This window comes from Littorina saxatilis, linkage group LG5, assembly GCF_037325665.1.
Source record: "Littorina saxatilis isolate snail1 linkage group LG5, US_GU_Lsax_2.0, whole genome shotgun sequence".
NCBI lineage: Eukaryota > Metazoa > Mollusca > Gastropoda > Littorinimorpha > Littorinidae > Littorina > Littorina saxatilis.
The window spans coordinates 25988190-26015689 of NC_090249.1; the positions used below are offsets into that span (position 1 = coordinate 25988190).

Here is a 27500-nt window from a genome sequence, read left to right on the forward strand (position 1 = left end):
TGTGTGTGTGTGTGTGTGTGTGTTTGACATTTTGATATTCCTGTGCTTATATGAAGCAGAATCCTGAGGCAGACGTTGACGTCGCCCTCCTCCACTCTAGATAGGCAGCATTCTAAACTAAACTTACAGAGAGCTACAAAGTGACCCATTACCCACATTCACAACATCTACTCACCCTCCTTTGGTAGCCTGAGGTAGACGATGACCTCGCCCTCCTCCACTCTGGTCAAGCAGTACTTGCTGAGCGTAGCGTCGTCCAACACGGCATGTTTGAGCTGCTGGTGCAGGGCGATCTGCTTGCTCTTGTCCAGACGGATCTCCACGTACCCGTCCTTGGCCATCACCTGGGCCTTCTTGTGGGACATGGGCTTCAGGCCCGCCTCCTTCGTCTTGGTGACAGGGCCCCAGCCCAAGGGTGGACAGTCCGGCAAGGGCAGGCAGTTCGACTTGGCCGAGGGGCACTCGATGACGTAGGAGCAGCACAGGTCGAAGATGTCGGACACGGTGATGTCCAGGCCGTAGATGTCCATCTTGAAGGTGCCCTTGACCGGGAAGCGGAGGGCGAAGCGGAGCAGGTCCTCGCGGTGCTCAAACAGCACGAAGCGGTCGAGGTAGGTGTCGATGTTGCTGTCCGACTTGATGCGCGAGCGGTACAGCATGTACTTGTAGCGCAGGTTGGCGCTGTTGTCTGGAGGGAGGGCGAACTCGAAGTCCACCTCCCCGTCCTTGGTGTTGAGCACGCAGGGGATCCTGGACTGCGGCGTGCAGGACATGCGCAGGATGTGGAAGCGCTCCCGCACGTAGAAGTGTTCCTGGAAGCTCTGCACCGTCACGGGCTTCTTCAGCAACTGCCACTCAGTTTTGTCCGGTATGTGTGTCCAGATAAGCTCGTCCGCGTCCGGCATGAAGTAGAACTCGTTGATCCGGTGCTGCGTTGTGCCCTCTGTCACCTGGGGAGCGTACAATCAAACTTGCCTAAATAATATAAAAACGACAGCCCCCTCCCAACAAATGTATTTTTCTCACTGTACTCACCTGAAGGTGAGTACTGAACAACACGTCAGTTTTGACCCTGAGGTCTTCTTCACGTCACATTGGAGACAGACAATTTGAGCACAGAAAAATAGATTCACAGCAGTTACAAGAAGCGTATAGAATAAACCAAATCGTTCCCTTCACAATTCTTTCTTGTTTAAAAGAAAAAGTTCTTGTTTTTTTTAACGTTATCAGTCATCTGTTTCGAAATTCGTTATGGCCTCTGGACAACACCTTAAAGGCACCATTACTAGCTGACAGAGAATGTATTTTTGTTTATTTTTGTACTGAAGCTAATCGTGACTGTATTGCCTTTAGGTTTCAGTATAGAGTAGAGTCAGTGCGTCTGTCTGTCTGCGCGTCTGTCTGTCTGCGTCTGTGCCTGTCTGTCTGCGCGTCTGCGAGTTTTACAATGTGTGGTGCAGAACCAGCATAGAAATTAAATAACTGTTCTTTTTCTTCTTCTGCGTTCGATAATTAAATAACTGTAAACCCCGTACCTCGTCATCGTCGTCCTCCATGTCGGCATCAGCGTCCACCAGGGCCCACTCCCCGGTCTTCTTGCCCACCACGCAGGCCGAGGCCCAGAAAGCGTCCACGAAACGCCAGTCGTCCGCCACGTAGACCGCGTTCCACTGCGCACCCATGGTCTTGCGATCCGCGGTCTTGCCGATCTCGTAGGCCGCGCTCTTGTTCATGCCGCTGATGATCTCACAGTGCACGCCGGCCATTCTGGTGGGTGAATGAAAGGAGACAGTTTTGAAGTTTCCTTGTTCATTATTTGTTTATTATTATTATTATTTTTTTTACTATTTGTTCATTATTATTATTTGTTTATTATAAGTATTTGTTTATGATTATGATTTTTTGGCTCACGTAAGTGTAGCCTAAGCGATGGTAAACTTTGTCTGTCTGTGCGTGCGTGCGTATGTATGTGTGTATGTCTGTGGTAGAAACTTTAACATTTTTGGCTAAACACCGAAATACTCATTTCACGTGGTTAATTTTCAAGCACCATCTTCAAATTATTGAAGCAATGATCAACATTGTGTCGGCATGTGTGTAGTTAAAGCGTGTATCCAAAGAAAACGGGTGGTGAGGGGTTTTGAAGGGGTACAAGCAGTTGACTGATTTGTGTCGTGTTTGGCATGTAGACGGCAGGTCAGGTGTCAAGATCAGGTCAGGGGTCGCGCGAAGGATTGTGGTCCAGTTCTCACCTCGCCGATTCGCCGGGGAAGACGATTTCATGTTGTTCGGTTTCTAAGCTCCAGAAAAGTAAATAAAGAAGATACCAAAGGGAGATTTCCTACAATTTGATCTGCACAGCGTGTTTCCAATGTCCACGCGAGGAAGAGCTGTCGAAAGCGCGGCAGTCAGTGTCGATCTTGCAGCCGTATCCCGGTAAGTTCAGAGACAGATCTAGTGTCTCCCACTCTGATAACGTGTCACCTACTGTTAATCCGTTTTGTTTTAATTTCTTTTTATTTCAGCAGACACGGATGTCAAACACAGTGCTAGGCAGTCACCTCTAGTGAAATGAGTTGATCTAAAGTGCCTGTAATGTTTGGATGTCTTTGCTCGTGGTTCGATTTATGTGAATTTCAAGACTTGCAGTAGAGTCTCAAGTTAAGTTTACTCTGCCCGAAAAAAACTGTCCACCATTTACTTGAACATGCAGATATAAGGAAACGGAATGAATCTGTTCTCAAAGTCAAAATGATCACGATTTTTTCCTCAGATTCAAAACATGCACTGTCATGGTTTTGTCTGTACAATTTAGTAAGTCTTAAGTACTTTGCAACAACTTCCTTGAACGTGAAAGACAGTTTTTGAATGCTAGATCTGTATCGCGTTTCATTCCAGACTCGATCCTCTCTTTGATTGTAGATCTACTGTTTGCTGTTTACGCACTATCATATGATTCGCTATGTAACGTTTGGTAAGCTTACCTTGCAACAGCTTTCTTGTCTTTGTTGGCATTTCTGGCTGTGTTGACCGTCAGAATTATTTTAAGAACCAGGCTGCTGCAGTCGACATGTTTCGCATATTGTAGGGTTACCATGCTGCATAGGTAAAGTGGCTTGTATAACCTGACTATTCTGTTTCAAAACACTGTTTATATTTGTGTAGGTTGTAGTCATCATAACTAATCGCATTTTGCCATTTGTTTCAGAAAGGAGGTTAACCTACAACAAGATCGACGCTATGTCAGATATATGCCTCAGCCACATGAAGACTTCCGAATTTAGATCTACTCGGCATGGTGACAAGTCTTGATGAAAAGTATAGGACTGAGGACAGCAGTGGATAAAGTGCCCACATGGCAGGTACCTAACCTATTACCCTAGTCATTTTATCTGTTTGCCTTCTTTTGAAAATTATACATGGAGTTGATATGATGCGTTAGTTTTAACTGTGTGTGTGTGTGTGCGTGTGTGTGTGTGTGTGTGTGTGTGTGTGTGTGTGTGTGTGTGTGTGTGTGTGTGTGTGTGTGTTTGTGTGTGTGTGTTACGGAGTGAGTGAGTTTGTGTTATGTTACTGTTTGTTGATTTCTTACGGGAGCCTTGAAGGCTTCGCCTCTTGTTTTACAATAATCTATTGTTCATTATTATTGTTTGCGAGATACGTCCACAATTTTGAGATAAGTTCATTATTTGTACCATAAGTGTTTGTCTGTTTGTCTACTTAAAAGACGACTGGGTCGACGTACAGTAAATGTAACGCTTTGTTTTGTCAATAACCAAACGTTCCAATAATCTACAATTCTTGTTCTTTTAATTCTGGTTACCTTGTTCGTTTTGCGATCATGTTTTCATTCAGTGCGCGTTAAAGAAAAAAATTGTGAGCATTGGATGACGATGGTGATTAAGGCTTCTGCTGAAATCTGCGTCCAAGTATCCTTTAATATTTTAACGACTGATCCAGCCAATGACTTATTTTTGACAAAAGTACGTTCCAACTACTAATAGACCCTGTTTTCGTTCATGTGAAAGTTAAAAGATTTGAAGTCTTCAGCCATTCATTTCCATGCATTCATACTATGTGTTTGGTTGAGCTTACGAGACATCATTGACGGGTTCTCGTAATAAGGATGGACAAATACTAATGCCTTAATGAGTACAAAGTAAAGAGAAAAATATTGGTAAAATGAACGCTTACGGAGCAGAGTTGTCAGGTTCGCGTAATGTATGGAAACATAATAACATTCTCTCATGTATAGTTCTGTTTTCTTGTCAGACTTTTTATGTGTAACTATGTGTCTATTACTTATCTTACGTGTTTTGTGTGTGTGTTTTTTAAAAATCTTTTTAAAAACTATTTTTCTAGATTATCTTATATAACTATAATTGGTCGTTGTCTATGAATTGTTGTTAATGCTTGTATGTTATTTCTTACGAGAAAACTTTTTATGTAAAATGTTAAATTTTAATGTCTAATGTAAAGCGCCATGAGACTGCCATTCGGCGGTGAACAGCGCTATAAAAGAATGATTTATTATTATTATCATTATTATAAGTATACAGAATAAACGAGGGATAATGTACTCACTGACACAGCCCACTAAACAGATGAGCGTGGTTGCCTGTGTTGTTCTGGATTTTGACGAAATACTCCATGGGCGATTGCTTGGGTGGGGTGACCTCTGCTTTCAAGCTGAACACATCCACTGACGTCACCCATCTAAATATAGCTCTGACCTTGGCCAGCTCGTCCCATTCCGGGTCAGAGGTCAGGTAGGTCACCAGCTCCCGGAATGTGCTGTTGTAGAGTTTTTGAGGTGTCTGGACAAGAAAGCCATTTTGAACAGTCATTCTGGTTGTAAAGTCATTTTGAACAGTCATTCTGGTTGTAAAATCATTTTGAACAGTCATTTCATGCTGGTTGTAAAGTCATTTTGAACAGTCATTCTGGTTGTAAAGTCATTTTGAACAGTCATTCTGGTTGTAAAATCATTTTGAACAGTCATTTCATGCTGGTTGTAAAGTCATTTTGAACAGTCATTTCATGCTCGTTGTAAAGTCATTTTGAACAGTCATTTCATGCTGGTTGTAAAGTCATTCATCTGCTTACAATTTCCAGACGAAAATCAGTCTTCCGTCAGAGGGAATAAATATTTTTCATTTGACTTAATTCATTCAATTTCATTGCGCAAAGAGTACTCTTCTCCTATGCACTGCCAACCCAAAGCGGGGAAGCTAGGTTGAACCGCTTTCAGACTCACGTGTGACAATATGGATCCTTAAAAGGTTCAGGTCATGGCCAATTTATAGTTATCATCGTATGGATGCTGCTCAACGTTGTTTTACTTCCGCAAATAAACAGTTCATGAGCTTAACCACATGTCTTTTGTATCTAATTGCGCGCAAAACGACAGTATCTGAGAAAGCGAGATTTATCTTGCATTACCATTAGCCGGGGGTAATCTTGTTAACCCGAAATGGCCTTTGTCAGAAAAGTAGGCTGATTTTTCTGGTTTTCCTTAATTGTATTGATATGAAGTGGTCAGACGAACATACTCGGACCTTCTGGCTCAATTGCATCAAAAAAGATGGTTGCTTTTTATTGCTATTCCGTTCCATACTGACGTGAGTTGGCCAAACTAACAATCCATGGCTTTGTAGCTCATGCAGTTACATCAGAAAACTAGGTTGCTTTAATGTCTGCCTTTACTTGCTGTAACGGTATAATGTGGTCAAACGAACGATCCCTTACCTTCTGGCTCAATTTCATTAGAAAAAAGGCGCTTTTCTCTCTCGTATTAATAATTATGATGTGGTCAACCCAACATTCCCTGACTTTCTATCTCAATTAGCAAGACCCCAAGAATGACTGAAAGACATCGTCTACGCCAAGTGAACAGACATTGGCGACATTGCGCAGGTTAGATATCCCTCAGTTTTGTCGTGGTAGTCTCTCACCTTCATGACGTGTTCGTCGACATGTTTGTAGTCGTCCTCTTTGAAGATTTCAGCCTTTCTGGTGGCGGCGGGGCGCGGTGGTGGTGGTGCCTGTCGTTTGCTGTACTGTGGCGGCGCACCTCCATTCGACTTGAACCACGATACAGATCATTTGCATGAGAGTTCGAGTTATTTTCAAAATATCTTGCAGTCAACACTGAATATCTTCCGATGCCACAATGAACGTTAGAACAACAAATGAAAAAAAAAGAAACAAACAAAGAAACAAACAAACGAGGAACTTTAGGTTCATATGTTTCATGAATTAAACTTCGTGTACAAGTTACGATGGTTCCAATTAAAAATTATTTACCGAAATCTGGTTACAAACTCTATTTTAATGAATATGAGGGTAACAACTAGCAACATGTGCAATTTTTGCAATTTGCAAAGAGACACCATTATTCATTATTTATGGCAGTGTGAATTTGTTCAAACCTTTTGGAACAACCTTAAACATTATATGAAAGAAAAATGTTTGAACTGCAGCAGCCTTGAGCTAAACTCCACACTTATATTATTTGGACAAGACGGCATAACAAACACTGATGAAGGTTTTGATTGTATTTTATTGCAAGCCAAATTTGTTGTATACAAATGTAGAATAAATAAAGTAAAGCCAACATTGAACACTTTTCTAAAGGAACTGGCCTACACATACAAGATCGATAAACATATCCACTGTACAGAATTGAATTATGGAAAATTTAAGCTGAAGTGGGCTTCATATTTTACCCTTGTGGAACAGCACGTATTATAATTGATTGTATGTTGTATTGAATATGTTTTTATCCGTCATATCCACTCTATTATTATCTGACTTCTATGCATTGCATGACAAATTGTAAAATTGTCTGAATAAATTTCTTTGAAGAAAAACAAGAAAAAAATTCGTGTACTGATGATATCATCTCTAGCAAAAACTGCATTAGTCAAAACACTAGTGAAAACGTTAAATAAGACACACACAAAAGAATCGGTGGTAACCGTTACCTGATAAGGGGATATTTGTATTTTTCTTTGTTTCTTTGTTTCTTTCTTGTTTTGAACGTTCGTTTATTTATAAGACTGTGACAACGATGACGATGGTGATCACAAAAGTGATTAATCTTATTTTCTATCTATTTTTAAATGAGTTAGCGTGGGGTGGGGATGGGTGTGGATAGGGGGGGGGGGGGGGCTGAAAATCTTGAAGAGAAAATCAGTGATACTGAAACCATTTAGACTCACCACGGCACTCTTGGAGTTGTCCTGTGACACGGGTCGAGACATCGTGGCCTGTGTTCCGTTACCCGGCCCTCCTACTCCTCCTCCCACTCCCCCTTCTTCTGCTCCGCCTCCTTTCGGCTTAGACGCGCCACTTCCCATCCCGAGGCTGTGATTGGCTGATCTGCTCTGCTAGGCTCGCCTTGTCATTGGTGCTTCCTGTAAATAATAAAAGAAATATCTAATTGCTTTGTCGATTTTGTCTTTGGCATTTGTTCTCTTTTTCAGTGTCTGGAAAGGAAGATACACAGAATGTAGAGAACTAAAGAACGAAGAAAAAGGGACGAAGAAAGACGAAAGAAGTGTAGAAAGAAGTGTAGAAAGAAGCGTAGAAAGAAGTGTAGAAAGAAGTGTAGAAAGAAGTGTAGAAACAAGGACACATGCAAAGAAAGGAAGAACGAAGGACATTTGGAAGGAAGAAATAAATAAAAGAAGAGACTACTCTACTGCTTTTCTACCGCATCATCAACACTGTGGGGGCCGCGATGAAGTTAAAGATGAAAAGGAGAGACATAAAAGCAGTGCATGTGAGCTACATACAATTGTTTCTTCTCACGAATAAAAGTTTGCTCTGGCGCACCAGTGAACCCAAGCTTTAAGTTACCAGCACTGTTTTTAACAACCGCGGAAACCAACATGGCTGGCTAGAGAGAACGAACGAACGAACGAACGATCAACGAACAAACGAACGGAACGATAAACGAACGAACGAACAAACGAACGAACGTAACGGAACGGAATGGAACGCAACGGAACGGAACGGAACGAACGAACGAACGAACGAACGAACGAACGAACGAATGAACGAACGAACAAACGATAAAAAAAGATACAAAGAAACAAGGAAAAATAAGAACAGAACAAAGAAAGAAGCACACAGGATTGTATTTTGCAATATGACTCGAAGACGTGCAGATAACTGTAATTATATATTATATTATTTTATATTGTAATTGCCAGTACTAGTGCTGCCACTATACTACACTGACCTGCAATCGCCACCGAAAAATATTAAGAAACAAGAAGAGCAAACGCTCGATCGAGTCACTTTCGCAGTTCTGAATATTATATGAGGCATCAGATGGACAGGAAGAAATTGCTATTCACAACACAATGAGTCACGTTCACATAAAATTTGAGCCCGGTCACTTTTATAGTTTCCGAGAAAAGCCCAACGTTAAGTTGTGTGTTGCCGAACAGAAAAGGCTAGTTATCTCCCTTGTTTTTCTGATAACGTTCGTAAAAGGCTACAGATGTAAATACTTTGATGTAAAGAATAATCCTACAAAGTTTCAATCACATCCGATGAACTTTGTCAAAGATATAAAATGTCTAATTTTTCCTTTGACGCTGACCTGTGACCTTGAAAAAGGTCAAAGGTCAACGAAACCATCGTTAAAGTGTAGAGGTCATTGGAGGTCACGACTAAACAAAATATGAGCCCGATCGCTTTGATAGTTTCCGAGAAAAGTCCAACGTTAAGGTGGTGTCTACGGACGGCCGGACAGACTAACACTGACCGATTACATAGAGTCACTTTTTCTCAAGTGACTCAAAAAGAAAGAACGACACAAAGAGAAGGAAACACATAGGATTGGGGTTGATAGTACAATGCGGAGACCGGTGTAACACGAAATTTTTACTCCAGAAAAATATAACTCCTGAGTAAAAATTGCGTACGAAAATTTTAATCCGAGTACACCTGTCGTACGAGAAAAGAACTCCCCAAGGAACGAAAAAATTGCTCCCTCCACGAAATTTTTACTCCCGAAATGTTTACTTCCAGTAAAAATCTCGTACGCGAAAATGGGATGCGGGCGAAGGGATAATGCCAATAATCATGTGATCTCGCGCAAACGAATGTCGCGCTACCCCTCCCTCCACCCCTTCCACCACCAGGACTAACAGGGGACAAGGGAGTAAAAGTTGTGCACACCTGGCGTGGGCAGTACATTAATTGCTTGTGTTAGGGTGGAGTAATTTATTCCTTATTCCTTATGTATCTCTTAACACCATTTTTAATTAGATGAGCGAGAGTGTACATAAAGGGAAAGTTTGTGTGCGTGCCTGTGTGTGTTCTTAATCTAAGACAAATGTCGCCAATGTTTTTACAGAGTGACGTTAAATAAACGATTTTATCATCAACCTTATTTATTCGTCCGGGGAATAATATTTTCGTACAAAATACTTACTCGAAACACATCTGTCGTGGAAAGTAATTTTCTCGTCTTATGAGGGGAGACATTTTTTTGTAAAGGGAGTAAACTGTTGGTACGCAATTTTTACTCCGGAGTAAACATCTCGTGTGAGTAATTTTCTTGTGTTACACCGGGAATGTATGACCACTGTAATTGCTACTGCTGCCACCACTACAATTACCCTGCAATCACCCCGCTAAGTCTATAGTCGCATAGCGTTCTTCTTCGCATAAAACGCCAATTAGATGACAAGCGGGACTACTTTTTGAGCGTGTGGAAGGTCACATTCTACTTTATTGTGTAGAATAAAAAAGATCAACGAGGATTTAAAGCGATTCTGCTCGCAGAGTTTTAACGGAAACAATAAATGAACGTGTTTATGAGAGAAAAAAACCAAAGCACCCTTTTGCTCGACAAACAGCCTTGTTGTTTCCTGTGCAGAGTGTAAAATATGCGTCTTAACTCATTATGCAGATGGAAATCAATGTCACGCTAGAACCCAGTTCAGCTAAAACTACACATTCTGCGTATAAATTCCCCAGGCGGACGACGTTTTGTGTGTATATTTTCATGAGGAAGAATGCTCTTACTCCCAGTAAAATTCTGTGGGTATCGTAAGTGATATAGAAGGTGGCCAAAATTTGTAGACAACAGCCCAAAAAAACAAAATAAACACACACACACACACACACACACACACACACACACACACACACACACACACACACACACACACACACACACAAACCAACAACAACAACACACACACACACACACACACACACACACACACACACACACACACACACACACACACACACACACACACACACAAAACAATAGAAGCTAGTGTGTCTGTTTCCCTTTCACAATATTTCGTCTGTTTTACCTGCCTTCTTCAGGCTGCCTGGCAAAAGGCACGTCTATGCTAGTCAAAGGAAAGAAGGTATTATATGCGCAGACGAACAGTACTAAGCCCCTTCCATTGAAGCGCAGCCCATTTCCCCAAATATCGACATTGCTGCCTTCTCTCACGCAATTCCTCCTCTTCTTCTTCTTCTTGGCGTTCGCAGAGGTTACACGATCAGTCCAGCACTGGTGATAAATGTTGTCGTTTTCTCCAACTCCTGTCGACTGCCGTATAGTTTGGGCAATTCCTCCTGAATAGTGTAACGTTGAGCTGCGCTGTTAATTGTTAAGGTGGATCAGAACAAGATTTGCAATGTCTCTTTGGCCATGGAAAACAGCACTTAATCATTAACGCGACAAATGATTGATCGGAACGGACACCATATAATCAGTGCAGTATTGGGGGTTCTTCGATGTTGGCAGTTACATATGCTTTATGTGAGAATTAGGGCGCGGTATATAATGCACACTCTTTCTGTTTGTCGCCGTGTATCTCTGTGTGTGTCTGTCTCCCTTTCCCTCTTTCTCTCTCTTTCTCTGTGTGCGTGTGTATGTGTCTGTGTGCGCACATGTGTGAGAGAGAAAGTGTGAAAGAGAAAGTATGTGTGAGAGAGAGAGAGAGAGAGAGAGAGAGAGAGAGAGAGAGAGTGTGCGAGATATTGTGTGTGTGTGTGTGTGCGTGTGTGCGTGCGTGTGTGCGTGCGTGAGTGTGTGTTTGTGTATGTGTGTGTGTGTGTGTGTGTGTGTGTGTGCGTGCGTGCGTGTGTGTGTGTGTGTGTGTACGCGCGCACGCACGGTTGTGTGTCACACGAATAAACAAGCATGTAGACGTAGTGAAAACAATCACCTATATTGAGACTTATTCCAACGTGAAAACAACACATTCTCACCTTTCTTTCATTACTCCCGAAAGGATTATTTCAACAAGCTGCACTAATTCAGTGTGACGTAACCCGTTTAACTGCGAAAGTAGGCTAGATTCGTAAGTCATTCATGTTCTGTACAATGCACCCAGTTATGCACAGAGAAAGTCGACCTCACAAAAATTCACAATGGCATTTATTTTGAAAGATTTGTCATGATTAAGATTTGAAAAACTACCACAAACACAACCACAACAACCACAACAACAGTAGCAGTAGAGTAGTGAGTGTGTTACTATGTACTAATTCATGTTATGATTCCGTTTGTTTTGAGAACCTATAATTGTTTTTGTTAAAGATATGGCATGATATGGTTAAATGCGCACACGCAGGCACGCATGCGCGCACATACGCACGCCCGCCCGCCCCCCACACACACACACACACACACACACATTTTCCAATTTGTCCTACCACTATATTCTCAAAAACGTTGCAAATGACGGCAGTTGATCTCCTTTGATCTGACATGCACTTGGCTAAGACTCTTTAATCAATCAAACCAGGATCAGACCAGGTCATTCATATAATGTGTTATATCAGTTTTTATGGGAAGTTCTGATTAATTCCACAAAAAGCAGTTAGCAAACCCTTCCTTTGGAATCATTTAAATATGTACAAGTACTATAATAGCACGTGTGGCTTGATTACACCTTTCTTGAACTGCAACTCTGTATTCTGCCTGTCTGTAAGCACAGCAAGTACATGTAGTACCGATATAAGCTGGGCATGGCTTGATTACACCTTTCTTTAACAAATCTCTGCTCGTTCCACAACAAGGAAGTACTTACCCAGGCTGCTCAAAAGGTACAATTCAACCGCCATTTGTTTGTTTGTTTGATTGTTTGCTTAACGCCCAGCCGACCACGAAGGGCCATATCAGGAAGGTGCTGCTTTGACATATAACATGCGCCACACACAAGACAGAAGTCGCAGCACAGGCTTCATGTCACATTATTCTGACACCGGACCAACCAGTCCTAGCACTAACCCCATAATGCCAGACGCCAGGCGGAGCAGCCACTAGATTGGCAATTTTAAAGTCTTAGGTATGACCCGGCCGGGGTTCGAACCCACGACCTCCCGATCACGGGGCGGACGCCTTACCACTAGGCCAACCGTGCCGGTAATTCAACCGCCATGGCATAGCTGTAGACACAACACAAAAACGCCTTTCCCTTCGCACCACTTGACCCTCCGTCTTTGTGCCAGAGTAAATCCACAAGAACTTGAATGATAAAACTTCCTCCACCTCCCAAAAAACCCACCCCTTGATTCTGTGCGTTTTGAAAACACGAACAGCGCATTCACATAAAAGATCCTGCAAGTTGTTAACTGTAGAACCTTCACTTCCAGGCAGGGTTTGACGACAGAGGGAAAATAAATAAACAGCAGGTTGAATCACGAGCTGATTTTGAGCCAGACAACAAAGCATTGTTCTGTGGCGAGGGTTATACATGTGGCGCGGACATTTGCAGCGGTAGGTATAGACCTACATAGCTCGTATCGAAAATACATTCATGTACACGTACGGCTAAGATATGGCGTAAGAGATTACCGTATGTGTTTGTAAAAGGTACATTATCGACCGCGCGGGCTGGTGCCTTATTGGCACTCACATAGCCTATTTTCAATCGACTTTGGACAGATTTTTGAAAGATTTTTGTGTTTTCACGATACATATATACAAAAAGTTGACATGTGTACAGTTTAAATAGCTCGTCGATTTTCAGCAGACTTTTACCATCTAGGTTCGCGAGGCATAATTAAATGAGCCAATGAAAAATCGTGTCAGGAAAAGTCGCCCCGAATCTGGCTAGAAACCTGACCAATGCTCAACTTAAGTTTGGAATCGGCGGAGAGTCCGTTGAAAATCGGGGAGAGCGTTCACGTCGGTGGCCAAATTCTTCCCTGTAGTTTTGTGGTTTGATCGACGTTTCGCTGACAGTTGGTTGAGAACTGGCCATGTGAACAGCGCTTTAGCGCACGTAACATACGTTGGTAAATACTTGAAGCCCAGGCAGTACACCTCATTAGTCCAAAAAGCTCAAGCAGCTCTCTTTCGACAGCGTTGATATCGATATCTACACAGATTGAAATGTTTTCATTTGGCATTGAAACAGGCAGAGACAAACATACAACGTTGACGACAAACAGCTGCCAGTGGTACGTCTTAAAATAAATCTGTGTGAGAGAGCAATGAATTCCAAGTTTAAAGCACGTATCACCGAGAAAAGCAAACAACGACTACTACTGATCAGCTGCCAACAATGTATTTCACAGCCTCTTCACTGCTGTATTGTATAATCAGCCCTGAAAGTCCAACAAATGGTGTACTCGCCTTTGGCTAGTGATTCTGAAAATGTACTAGCCAGATAGCAAACTTTACTCGCCAAACCAACAATTTGTTTCAGCAACTTTACTCGCATTTGGTGAGTAGCTGAACATTTCCATGGCTGGGACTGAAAAATATCATGAATCCTGGACCTCAATCGAACCAAAAAACAAACAAGTCGCGTAAGGCGAAAATACAACATTTAGTCAAGTAGCTGTCGAACTCACAGAATGAAACTGAACGCAATGCCATTTTTCAGCAAGACCGTATACTCGTAGCATCGTCAGTCCACCGCTCATGGCAGTGAAATTGACAAGAAGAGCGGGGTAGTAGTTGCGCTAAGAAGGATAGCACGCTTTTCTGTACCTCTCTTTGTTTTAACTTTCTGAGCGTGTTTTTAATCCAAACATATCATATCTATATGTTTTTGGAATAAGGAACCGACAAGGAATAAGATGAAAGTGTTTTTAAATTGATTTGGACAATTTAATTTTGATAATAATTTTTATATATTTAATTTTCAGAGCTTGTTTTTAATCCGAATATAACATATTTATATGTTTTTGGAATCAGCAAATGATGGAGAATAAGATAAACGTAAATTTGGATCGTTTTATAAATTTTTATTTTTTTTTACAATTTTCAGATTTTTAATGACCAAAGTCATTAATTAATTTTTAAGCCACCAAGCTGAAATGCAATACCGAAGTCCGGGCTTTGTCGGAGATTACTTGACCAAAATTTCAACCAATTTGGTTGAAAAATGAGAGCGTGACAGTGCCGCCTCAACTTTCACGAAAAGCCGGATATGACGTCATCAAAGACATTTATCAAAAAAATGAAAAAAACGTTCGGGGATTTCATACCCAGGAACTCTCATGTCAAATTTCATAAAGATCGGTCCAGTAGTTTAGTCTGAATCGCTCTACACACACACACACACAGACACACACACACGCACATACACCACGACCCTCGTTTCGATTCCCCCTCGATGTTAAAATATTTAGTCAAAACTTGACTAAATATAAAAAGGCCATAATCGAATCCGGATTTCCGGCATATACCGGGAGAATCCCACCCATGCATTTCTACTCGCCAGTTACATGTTTTTACTCGCCTTTGCGAGTAAAATAATCGCCACTTTCAGGCCTGGTAATGGCTTTGAATTCAGAGTTGTCAGACTACACACGAAGTACTAAACCTCACTTTTCATTCACGTGTAAAATACAACACAACACAACACAACACAGCACAACACACAACACACACACACACAACACAACACAACACAACACAACACAACACAACACAACACAACACAACACAACACAACACACACTCACACACACACACACACGCACACACGCACACACACACACACACACACACACACACACACTCACACACACACACACACGCGCGCGCACACACACACACACATATACAAACAAACATAAGTGAAAATAAATAACATTTCTGCTCATAACATCTGTAAATTTACGTCACTTTCAAGACCTGCTTTTCTCAGGTTTGGCCCGATTTATAGTGATGAGGGCTCCAATGCACGTGCCTGCAGAAATAGGTATGCACCGGTGCCATGGATTAACACTAATCTCTTAATCCTAGCCGGTCGGAGGCCCAGCAGAACGTGCAGGTGTGGAAAACTGCCGCTGTGAGCTCGGGCTGTCAGTCAACATAATCCCACACAGTAGGCGTATTGGGATAATGTGGGAAAATCCTGCAAATAGTTCTTTCTTTATTTGGTGTTTAACGTCGTTTTCAACCGTTCAAGGTTATATCGCGACGGGGAAAGGGGGGGGATGGGATAGAGCCACTTGTTAATTGTTTCTTGTTCACAAAAGCACTAATCAAACAATTGCTCCAGGGGCTTGCAACGTAGTACAATATATTACCTTACTGGGAGAATGCAAGTTTCCAGTACAAAGGACTTAACATTTCTTACATACTGCTTGACTAAAATCCGGCTTTACAAACATTGACTATAATCTACACAAGAAACACTTAACAAGGGTAAAAGGAGAAACAGAATCCGTTAGTCGCCTCTTACGACATGCTGGGGAGCATCGGGTAAATTCTTCCCCCTAACCCGCGGGGGGTCCTGCAAATAGGGTCTTAGCGAAAATAGTAGGCTACTGAACGTCCTGGTATCATTCTCAACTCATATGCACGCTGTCGTTCAACAACGCAAGAGAGGGGTAGGCACTCGACCTAGTTTTCATCTTACTAAAAGTACACAGAGAATAGAACTGTTGCCGTTCGAACCGCAAAGGTTTATAGCAGTGGTGTACATTTGGTAAAACCATAGATATATTTAGACTATTTATATCGATGGTAAAACGAAGCACACAAGTTTTCGTGCGAGTTGCTCAAGCTCTTTAAGAATGGTAAAAGGACATCGAAACTATTTACCTATTTCACGAAGATCAAACTACAACGAAGGAAAATTTGTGAGTCACTTTTGAGGTTGTTGCGGCAGTCGTTTTTATTCCTGTTACCTGTAACACGATTACTTCCCTTACCACACGCACTGTGATTTCGGATCATACGTTACGGGTCAGCGAATTTAACGACGGTATAAGACTGGAAGCTAGACTTTTCGTGGCTTTAATTTGTCCCACCGCCTTGTTGGAACCAAATTTGCTGTGTTTTACGGAGAGCATATAAACGTAACCTTTTTTGTTGTTGTTATATTACATACTTGAAAGGTTCCACCACCCATTTCAGACTAATGATATAATTAGTGTGACCATCGATTTTATGCTGCCAAAAGGTTCGAACACCGGTAATCAAAACCAATCAAACGTTTTACTACACGCTTCACACACACACACATACACACACACACAGACAGACACACACCGCTGCACACCGCTGCACACACCTCATCCCCCTAGCCTCCACCCACCCCCACCCCCAACCTCCACTCATAACTGTTCCAGCGAAAATGCAACACTCCATACACTATTCAGTTCAGCCAGTTTGATCACTGACTATGATCACTCACCACAGACTTGTGTTTACTCTAACCTCTGCAGCGGTCACTCAATAACTAGCAGTTAATCACCCGGCACTCGGCCACTGCATTTAGCAGTTTTAGTACGGTTGCTAGAAGCGCTGACCAACAAGTGTTCAGATATTTTTCTAATTGTCGTTTCTAGATAGTAAAATATGTGCTGAAAACGGTCAGCTATCGCACCATCAAGAAATCGGTTCCCTAGTACCCCTTTAAGGCTCTGGAACCACCCCGGGTGGCAATATCGGGTCGCAACAAAGAGTGTTCCCCATAGCCGGAAAGAGCCTCAACCGTGAAAGATAGAAAGAAAGGTATTGAACAAAAAAGACGCACAACACCAATGTGAACCATTTGTGTTATCATACTTATATTAAAATATTGATGACCATGGAATAAATGGGTTATTTTTAGATTTCTGACAAAAAATCGCGAAAAACATGACAAATTGTCTTTTTTATAGCCTAAACTATGAAAGATTTAAAGACAAGTATTGAACACAAAAGATAGCAATGGATAATGGCAACAACATTTGCTCTCATTGTTGTACAAAATTGTTGATTGTTTTTTAATACTTTTCCGTTTTTGTGGATTTCACAAAGCATACCAATTAAACGGCAGTCCAGGTAACTCGTCCGAATTTTTGCGGCAAAGAGTATCAACATTTGAAGATAGAAAGACTATCATTGAACAAAAACTATGGTAAACACTAATGTGAATAACTTTTGATCTCACACTGATATTGAAATATTGATGACCTTGGAATTAATGGGCTATTTTCAGATTTGTGGGTACAAAATCGCCCAAAACATGACAAATTGTCTTTTTTCTAGCCTAAACTATGAAAGATTTAAAGACAAGTATTGAATATAAAAGATTGAACGGGATAATAGCAACAACATTTGCACTCATTGTTGTACAAAATTGTTGATTGCTCTTGAATATTTTCCGTTTTTGTGGATTTCACAAAGCGTACCGATTAATCGGCAACCCGTGTCAATCATCCGAATTATTTCATGCTGCGCCAAAACGATTGAAAATGGATGGAATATTAGTGTTTGAAGACAAAAGGCGCACATTGTCATGTTAAGCATATCTTGTTACACCGTATACACATCAAAATCGTGATAGCTCTTGGTTTGAATGTTACAATGTTTGATTTTGTGCAAGTTACACACATTGATACTGACAAAATGTAATGATATTCCAGGACAATATATCCAGCGCGCTCTTTGGGTGCCCAAAACACTGTACATGGTGAGTCCCATTGTGGTGCCAAAGTAGAAAATAATTATATTCACTTTAGCGATAGTCCGCAGTAGACGACATCAAATGACACAGACTGTAATGATAACTCAAAACTCGTCATCGCTTTCAGCAAACGCGTCAAAGTCAACCTCCTCATCTTCTTCCTCGTCTTCCTCGTCATCCTCTTCTCCACAACCACCATCTACCAGAAGATCGATCAGCGACACAGGTAGGATGGGCTTGAGGCACCACACGGGTTTCAGGACACCGTCTGCATTTTTCGTTTATCCCTGCCCCTGGTCGTAGGGTTTGGGCCTCTCCAGAATGCCTTCATGAGCACGCTTGTACAGGGCAACGCGGTGGTTTACTCGCTGAATGTGCGGCATCAGAGCAGATTGGCAGGGAGGCATGCGGGCTAGATCGACCTTACACTTGGACGTGAGTTTCTCGTTGTCTCCCACCATCTTGCGGAGTAGCTTTCCACGAACGACATCAACTGATTTCTCACGACTGTAATTGTACATCAGGCACGTAAACTCTTCCAACTGCTTCACCACCCGAAGTTTGACATCCCAGTCGTCACCAAGCTGCCTGAATGCCGTGTGAAACTTGGGGTTCTTCTCCAGTTTCTTAAGGGGCCCCACCTTCCCCTTTCCTTTGAATGCACTGGTGCAGTCCTCTCCGCTGTACACATAGAACCCAAGAAGAGTGGCACAGTAGTCATGCCCCAGGGACTCTGCAAGCTCAGAGAGGTTGATCAGTTGCCGATGTTTTCCTGATCCCGTATCCAGGTATACAGTCAACTTGATGGCTTCAGCGTGGTAGATATTGGGAACCTCATGCACCTCTACCTGAAAACACAATGGCCATTAGAACATTTAGATTGGAGTCTTCATATATTTTCCAGTTTAGACTCCAATCTAAATGTTCTAATGGCCATTGTGTTTTCAGGTAAAGGTGCATGAGGTTCCCAATATCTACAGCAACCAGGAAGAGACTGACACCAGGGTGGTGCTGTACCTCCATCATGCCGCAGCGCTGGGATACAAGAACGCTGTGGTCAGAACCCCGGACACGGACATCTTTGTCATTCTTCTCTACCACGCTGAAGCCATCAAGTTGACTGTATACCTGGATACGGGATCAGGAAAACATCGGCAACTGATCAACCTCTCTGAGCTTGCAGAGCTCTGACGCCGCACATTCAGCGAGTAAACCACCGCGTTGCCCTGTACAAGCGTGCTCATGAAGGCATTCTGGAGAGGCCCAAACCCTACGACCAGGGGCAGGGATGGACGAAAAATGCAGACGGTGTCCTGGAACCCGTGTGGTGCCTCAAGCCCATCCTACCTGTGTCGCTGATCGATCTTCTGGCAGATGGTGGTTGTGAAGAAGAGGATGACGAGGAAGACGAGGAAGAAGATGAGGAGGTTGACTTTGACGCGTTTGCTGAAAGCGATGACGAGTTTTGAGTTATCATTACAGTCTGTGTCATTTGATGTCGTCTACTGCGGACTATCGCTAAAGTGAATATAATTATTTTCTACTTTGGCACCACAATGGGACTCACCATGTACAGTGTTTTGGGCACCCAAAGAGCGCGCTGGATATATTGTCCTGGAATATCATTACATTTTGTCAGTATCAATGTGTGTAACTTGCACAAAATCAAACATTGTAACATTCAAACCAAGAGCTATCACGATTTTGATGTGTATACGGTGTAACAAGATATGCTTAACATGACAATGTGCGCCTTTTGTCTTCAAACACTAATATTCCATCCATTTTCAATCGTTTTGGCGCAGCATGAAATAATTCGGATGATTGACACGGGTTGCCGATTAATCGGTACGCTTTGTGAAATCCACAAAAACGGAAAATATTCAAGAACAATCAACAATTTTGTACAACAATGAGTGCAAATGTTGTTGCTATTATCCCGTTCAATCTTTTATATTCAATACTTGTCTTTAAATCTTTCATAGTTTAGGCTAGAAAAAAGACAATTTGTCATGTTTTGGGCGATTTTGTACCCACAAATCTGAAAATAGCCCATTAATTGCATGGTCATCAATATTTCAATATCAGTGTGAGATCAAAAGTTATTCACATTAGTGTTTACCATAGTTTTTGTTCAATGATAGTCTTTCTATCTTCAAATGTTGAGGCTCTTTGCCGCAAAAATTCGGACGAGTTACCTGGACTGCCGTTTAATTGGTATGCTTTGTGAAATCCACAAAAACGGAAAAGTATTAAAAAACAATCAACAATTTTGTACAACAATGAGAGCAAATGTTGTTGCCATTATCCATTGCTATCTTTTGTGTTCAATACTTGTCTTTAAATCTTTCATAGTTTAGGCTATAAAAAAGACAATTTGTCATGTTTTTCGCGATTTTTTGTCAGAAATCTAAAAGTAACCCATTTATTCCATCGTCATCAATATTTTAATATAAGTATGATAACACAAATGGTTCACATTGGTGTTGTGCGTCTTTTCTATCTTTCACGGTTGAGGCTCTTTCCGGCTATGGGGAACACTCTTTGTTGCGACCCGATATTGCCACCCGGGGTGGTTCCAGAGCCTTAAAGGGGTACTAGGGAACCGATTTCTTGATGGTGCGATAGCTGACCGTTTTCAGCACATATTTTACTATCTAGAACCGACAATTAGAAAAATATCTGAACACTTGTTGGTCAGCGCTTCTAGCCACTAAACTATTTGGTTCTCCAACAAGAACACAATCAACCACGTTGTAAAAGAAGGGCAAAGCCTGTAAGACTCACGTTTGTTCAGAGTGACATGTTCCATAATTGTAAGATAGGCATTAATGAATTAGATAGACATCCTTGACTGAAATAATCGCAGATCTCGATTCATCCAAACACTGTTGCTGTCTTAATACTATTAATTCTCAGAGCGATCACGCTGGGCTGTAAACATTGTTTCTGTAAGCGGTTTCTAAATTTAAATGTGACTTAATGTCCTTGACAAAACATTGAAGTAATGCCAAAAAGATGTGGAACACACACACATCCAACACCCCCCCCCCACACACACACACGCAAGCACAAACACTATAGGACTACAACACACACATAAACACAGATAATCTGCGTCTTAAAACTGACAGCTAGCGTCATGACATTCAGAAAATGTTCACAATCTCTTAATTTGAAATGGACACACTAGTCCCTAAAATGACGTGTGATTAAATATTTTTGATCGCTCACTAGACCTTTCCAATTTTTTTTAATTTTTTTTAAAATTTTTTTTTTTTACAATTGTACAATGAAAGGAGTGTCGACGTATTCTTCAGAAGACGGACCAAAGGAACGCGCAGCTGGTTCGGGTTAACCTCCACCATTCATGAAATAGAAAGAGGAAGTGACTCATAATAAAACACAATGAGTCTCCAATAGCTAGTTTTTGTTAGGTTTTAAGCACATTGGAAACATCTCTGAAAACAAGTAGGTAATGAACGATGAGTTTCTGGATGAGTAACATCACAGAAAGGATTTACTAGTCGTGTCAATTATCTCCTCTATTGATCTTTTTTTCTTTAAAGCTAGTGTGTCGGTGTGTGTGTGTGTGTGTGTGTGTGTGTGTGTATGAGCGTGCGTGCGTGCGTGTGTGTGTGTGTTTGTGTGTGTGTGTGTGCGTGTGTGTGTGTGTGTGTGTGTGTGTGTGTGTGTGTGCGTGTGTGTGTGCGTGCGTGCGTTTGTGTGCGTGTGTGTGTGTTTTCTTGTGTTCCTTGTGTAGGTATAACTAAGTGCACGTACACGTAAACAAGCAAATATATAGTGAAACAATTATGAAACATCAAAGCCAAAATCGCCAATTAAATAAAAACTAACCCTAAAGAGTTGAATAACGCATTAATTTCAACCATGGCGCGGGGCAGTAACACACAACAAACATTAAAAAAAAAAAAGAAAAAAAAGTCATGGACGAGACTAGGGGACCTCATGTTCTCAAAGCCTTTGCTGAACTTTTTCAAAAATACTCAAGTTTAGATAACGACAACAAAAACGTATTTTGACCAAAGGAAACAACATTGCAAGCTGTTACCTAATAGCCTCTAATCGCAACAGCCCCTACACCCCCGAAAGAAAATTCACAGTACTCACACAGTTCACGCTTGTCAACCGTTCGGGGGCAATGGTATTGTTATCCAAAAGGACAGCAGAATAGCAGCAATGTCTCAGCAATGTCCCAGCAAACAGGAAGCAGTTTTAGACACGGACGAATACATTTACTTCGACATGAGAAGGGATCACCAAAGAGGTTCAGGCTTTCATTGTCACTAACCAACAATGTTCAAAAACTACACCAAGTACACAAAAACACACACAGTCCATACACTTGCGAACAACGCAACGTAAAGTTTTCCCATTCTTTTTGTTTTTTAACCACCGCCAGCCAGCCACGCCGAGTATCTACTTCCTGTTTTATGGGGCACCAGAACGTACCCCTAAATTTATTCCAGTCTGTCACGATAGCATAGTGACGAGCCGATCAGACAATCGAAATCCTTCTCACGACTGTTGAAAATCGGAACGTGTCCCACTGTTGTGAATATAACCTAAACATGTTTCACTTTTGTCAAACCCAACCGACTACATGTGTCAATACAAAGTGTTCCAATATAGACAGGACGCTCTTTTCATTGAACAGATATTGATCGTTAACTGATTCGAGTGCACTCATCTTTTCATGTCTCACTATTGTGAAAGCGAAGCCTGTACAGGTTTCCATACAAACTGTTCCCCCCACAAAAAAAGGACGTGCTATCTTTTATTGAACAGACAATGATCGCGCGCCAATAGATTGGAGCGTACGTGCACCCTGCTTTCCTCCTCGTGTATGCACACAATCACGTACACTGTAGCAGATCTGTCATGGCTTTAACTTGGGATAAGATAGTTAATTTACTTTGACATATAAACCAAAAAAAGAAAAAAGAAAAAAAAGAAACACACACACACACACACACAGATGACACTATGAATTACAGTCAGAGTAAATATCTACCATTCCTTTACCATTATGGCTGTTCCTGTTATTATTCTTGTATTGGACTGGGGAAAGAAGAAACACAAGGAGAAGAAAGAGAAGAAAGAAGATACAGTTCTGACAACAATATATTTCATGATATTAAAATTCTATCTTTACAGATAAAGTTCATTCCGATCTAATCAAACCGGCGGAACATTTTGTTTAGTCCCCCAAAGGAATCCTTTCAACTCAACTTAATAGAATAACAAAGTGAAGAAAAAACAAAACAAGAAAATACAAAAAGACACACACAACGGATGTGAAGGATCAGGGAAGTCATAGAACCTAAGTTTGATGTACTGTTGAGTAATGTTCTCCAGCGCAGATAATACAGAAACGTCAGCTCCTATGAATTGAGTTCGGCCTTGAGGCATCCTGAGAACAGAATCGCGTGACATCGTATCAGGCAGAACTCCGATCTTATTACAATACAAAACTCGCCACAGATCTTCTGATCTCATTTCGAAACAAAAGAGAATACTTACATGAAAAGCGTATTCATGCACTCAATCGCCTCTTTTAAAACGCAGGCATTGTCATTTGGCAAACATGTCAACACCCTTATGTGTACGTGAATGTCTACGTCTATATGTTTGTAATGGATCCAAATTGGCCTTGAGACTTTTTTTGAAATTCTGTCGTACACATGGCGCACCGATCTACAGTACCTTTTTGTGGAAAAATTACAAAATAGTTTTTTTTTTCATGAACGTTTTCGCATTTGGGCAACCGTCTTGGGTTATGTCTAGGAAATCAGGGTTAAATATTTCATCATACTACGAGTACAACAAGGGCTTCTTTTTCTAGAATTTGTTTTAGAACTGCTGGAATTCTACCTAAATTTCCAGAAGCATTCAACCTGTTGGGGATTAATGCAGTTTCGGTTCCGTTCCCTTGAACTCCAATGAATTCAAGATCATTGCATCAGGAATTGTCATCTCCCTTTTTATGGCTGAAATGAAGAGCATTATTAAAGCCCCCGTCCGTCTCAAATGGTTTACAGAACGATTTAAATCTTGTCATGAAATAAACAGTTCTAACCTTATCGAACACACTTGCAATAGCATTTAATAGCATTAAATGACACAGTTCGTTTGAATGGCTATTTAGCTGGCGTAAACCACACACCTGTTTTCGTGGTTTATCTAACCCCTGAGCCATCGTGAACCCGTGTGATCCACTTTCCTTTTTTTCACAATTTAGTTGTCAGTTTGTGATTTCAATGCGACTCGCTGTATCTGCAATAGCACGTTTTTGTGTACTTTTGAATCTAAAACGCAACAAACGGCTGCGAGTCACACGAACTGAGCGGTGGCGGTTGACCGTTCAAAGAAACTGGCGACATGCAGAACATTCGTCTGCTACGAGAACCACGTTTTGCGGGACACACTTCTGGGCTATCTTTTTTTAAACTTTCAAAACTTCGAGTTGTACTGATCTTGTCTTGATGAGAAAAAAAATTCTTTTTTTGATTTAAGAATGTTTGTGTCAATTTATTATTTAGATTTAAAAAGTTAGGTCTTAGCGCCAAAACGCGCCGTCAGATTGTCTGATCAGACAATCCGGCTGGCCACGCACAAAATACATTCTTTGAAAATTGCTTGCTCTTTACGTAGGGCACCCAGGATGTTCTCAAGCGGTGAGTGCTTAAACGAAAGGGTGTTTGTACTGTGTGTAAAAGCCTGACAGTGTCTGTGATGGTTTACGGGAGGCTGATTGTGCCTTTAAGAGCTAGGAATACTTGAACGTGCCTCGAGACAGCGTACAAGTGATGCGGTTTTGAATACAGAGTGCACCACACACGGGACAACATAACACAGTGAACAAACAAGACACACAACAGACACAAGTTGATGGTAAATGGTAGGCCTACTGTGACTTGTCTCTAGTTGTCGCTTCCAAAATGGACAAAGCAAAATCAATGTTTGTCTGTTGTGTATCATGTTTGTCCACTTTCAAGGCGAATAGTTCGAAGTTCTTGTGAATCATGATTAAACGTTCTGTAAACTTCACCTCTCTTGGTTTTTTTTTTCATTCTAAGTAACATACTTCGTGAACAGAATATGCCCTCTGGATTTTAGCATTCTTGGAAGCTTTTCGATCTGTACAATAGGATTCACGCTTCAGAACTGGCGTCGAACCCGGAAAAGTGAATTCTTAGCGCAGTTGATCTATCGTGAGGATATGTCAGATTTGATGACTAAAGCTCGTGCTGCTCAAAACTACCTCCCCCACCCCACGCCCCCCCCCCCCCCCCCAAAAAAAAAACAACAACAACACCCCAAAATATTATGAAAAAAGAAACACACCAACAAGCGGACAGAGCACGGACGCCAACGCAAAACAATAGGTCTTCTATCGCTGACCCAATGACTTAAAAGGGCACGCGAGTACGTCCATGGGTTGCACAATACGTCATGCAATCTGGCAAGCCTTCATGGTGTTATGGAAACGAAATTGATCGAACTCGGTACATTCTACTTGACGGTATGTGTTTTGTCAACATGGACTATTGTCAATTAACGCAGTGGCAATTGCCGCCCCCGGCAAAAATCCATGTCTGAAACCAAAGGGGCGTTTGCTGAGAAATTAAAAGCTTGAACACGTGAACATCATATCAAACAGTCGCTTTGTTCGTCACAGAAAGACGGACGCATTGCGTGCACACATGAGCACAAAACCTACTTGAGAGGCGCAGTGATGCCGTCAGATTGTTAGACACACATAGACAGACATCCAGACAGGCAGACCAACTGACAAACAAACATTCAGACAGACAGACAGACAGATAGGCAGAAAGACATGGTATGAAGACAGACAGTCTGACAGAATTTGTATAAACACGGGCAAGTAGGCAAGCAGAGAGAGAGAGAGAGAGAGAGAGAGAGAGAGAGAGAGAGAGAGAGAGAGAGAGAGAGAGAGAGAGGGGGGAGAGAGAGATTAGAGAGAGAGATTAGAGAGAGAGATTAGAGAGATTAGAGAGAGAGATTAGAGAGATTAGAGAGAGAGAGAGAGAGAGAGAGAGAGAGAGAGAGAGAGAGAGAGAGAGAGAGAGAGAGAGAGAGAGAGAGAGAGAGAGAGAGAGAGAGAGAGAGAGTTTGGATGTGTGTGTGTGTGTTACTAAGTCTGCAAGAATACAACACAAATTAAAAGAAAACTTGTTTGCAGTCCCAACGTTCCGACATTAAATGAGAAGGAAACGTCTTTAAAAGGTGACAGACTAATAAGAATGAAAAGTCCACCTCTGAAAAGTATCAGCAGTAATCATTCTCCAGAAACTGTGTTTTCCTTCCTTATCAAATTCATAGTTATCAAGTACCACACACCTATACAGTTAATGTATTAGGTAGTTAATTTCTTGTGTTCCTGCCTAGCGGATAATTATAGCGTGCTAAAGAGCCGATAAGTTTATGTCACATTACACACTGATCACCAATGGGTCCTGGGGCCAGTTTCATAAGCCAGAAACACAGTCGACCGACTGCAGTTGTCCGAGATAACCACAGTAATCCGACGTAATCGGGTTTCACGAACAAAATTTCGGTCGACTGACTGCGGGTCGTCTCACCGGAAGTCGGCCGAACACGGTGATGCTCTCCCCCCAACACTGTGTTCGGCTTACTGCGGTAAACCGAAAAAAAATGTAATTATCCGCACAGTCAATGGCAGAATGCTCACACTTGTTTGGATTGTGAGCCAAACCTTGTGATTGTTCTTCGAAATGTATCTATTATGACGCAGTAATCCAGGAGACAAGTCTGGGTTATGTCTTGAAGACGTCACATTATGGCGTAAGAGGGTTCGACGTCACGCGAAGGAATTACTGAAAGTCTCGGTCATTGTTATTTTGAGCGGGCCGAGACTTGTTTTTTCTTCGAAATCGGCCATTTCCACGTGCGAATGAGCAAACGGAAGTGGTAATGTTGCTAAATTTAGCCCTCGACTTGGCCATTCGGATTACTGTACAGTCGGTCGACTGCGGTTGTCCGCGGGTGACGGTGATTCGCTCATGAAACGCGCTTTTCGGTGACCCGGCGATCAACCACAGTCCATCGACTGGGCAGTTGATCGACTGTCAGTCGGTTCACTGCTATCTTATGAAACTGGCCCCTGGTTCGTCTATAAACATTACACACTGTACATTGCTGTATTTCTTGGCATGGGCAACGCTGTATACCTGCTTGGCAAGGAGTACTGTCAGAGAGCTCCTTGCTGCTTGGTAAACGACCACCTTCTTCTTCTCGGCCACAGGTTACTCTCATTCATTCCTTATCTTGTTTGTTCTTTGAGAGAGAGAGAGAGAGAGAGAGAGAGAGACAGACAGACAGACAGACAGACAGACAGACAGACAGAAAGACACAAAAAGGTTACCATTATCACCAGACACACCTCCACCAGACACAGACAGACATACGGTGGACAGGCATGTTTGAATTGTTATCCCGAACATTTAGCGCACGGGATGAACATTCTTGAATTGCAGGTTGCGTGGTCCTTCTAGTGTCATCTGACACTGTTCATTTTATGCATGC

At 41.9% G+C, this 27500-nt stretch overlaps 1 protein-coding gene across 3 annotated transcripts in view; it reads right to left on the bottom strand.

The window, feature by feature from the left end:
• LOC138966695 (uncharacterized) overlaps positions 1-27500 on the bottom strand; it is a 67692-nt gene that overhangs the window by 26532 nt on the left and 13660 nt on the right. The window contains exons 1-6 of one of the 3 annotated variants that reach the window (XM_070338997.1): positions 22041-22479; positions 7224-7418; positions 5955-6083; positions 4585-4817; positions 1536-1767; positions 176-950 (exon numbers count right to left, since the gene is read on the bottom strand). In XM_070338997.1, the coding sequence (XP_070195098.1) occupies positions 176-950; positions 1536-1767; positions 4585-4817; positions 5955-6083; positions 7224-7361 (1507 nt within the window). In that variant the 5' untranslated portion in view covers positions 7362-7418; positions 22041-22479. Of the gene's footprint in view, positions 1-175; positions 951-1535; positions 1768-4584; positions 4818-5954; positions 6084-7223; positions 7419-22040; positions 22480-27500 lie in introns of those variants that run through there. The other 2 variants (XM_070338999.1, XM_070338998.1) reach the window with 2 other exon arrangements.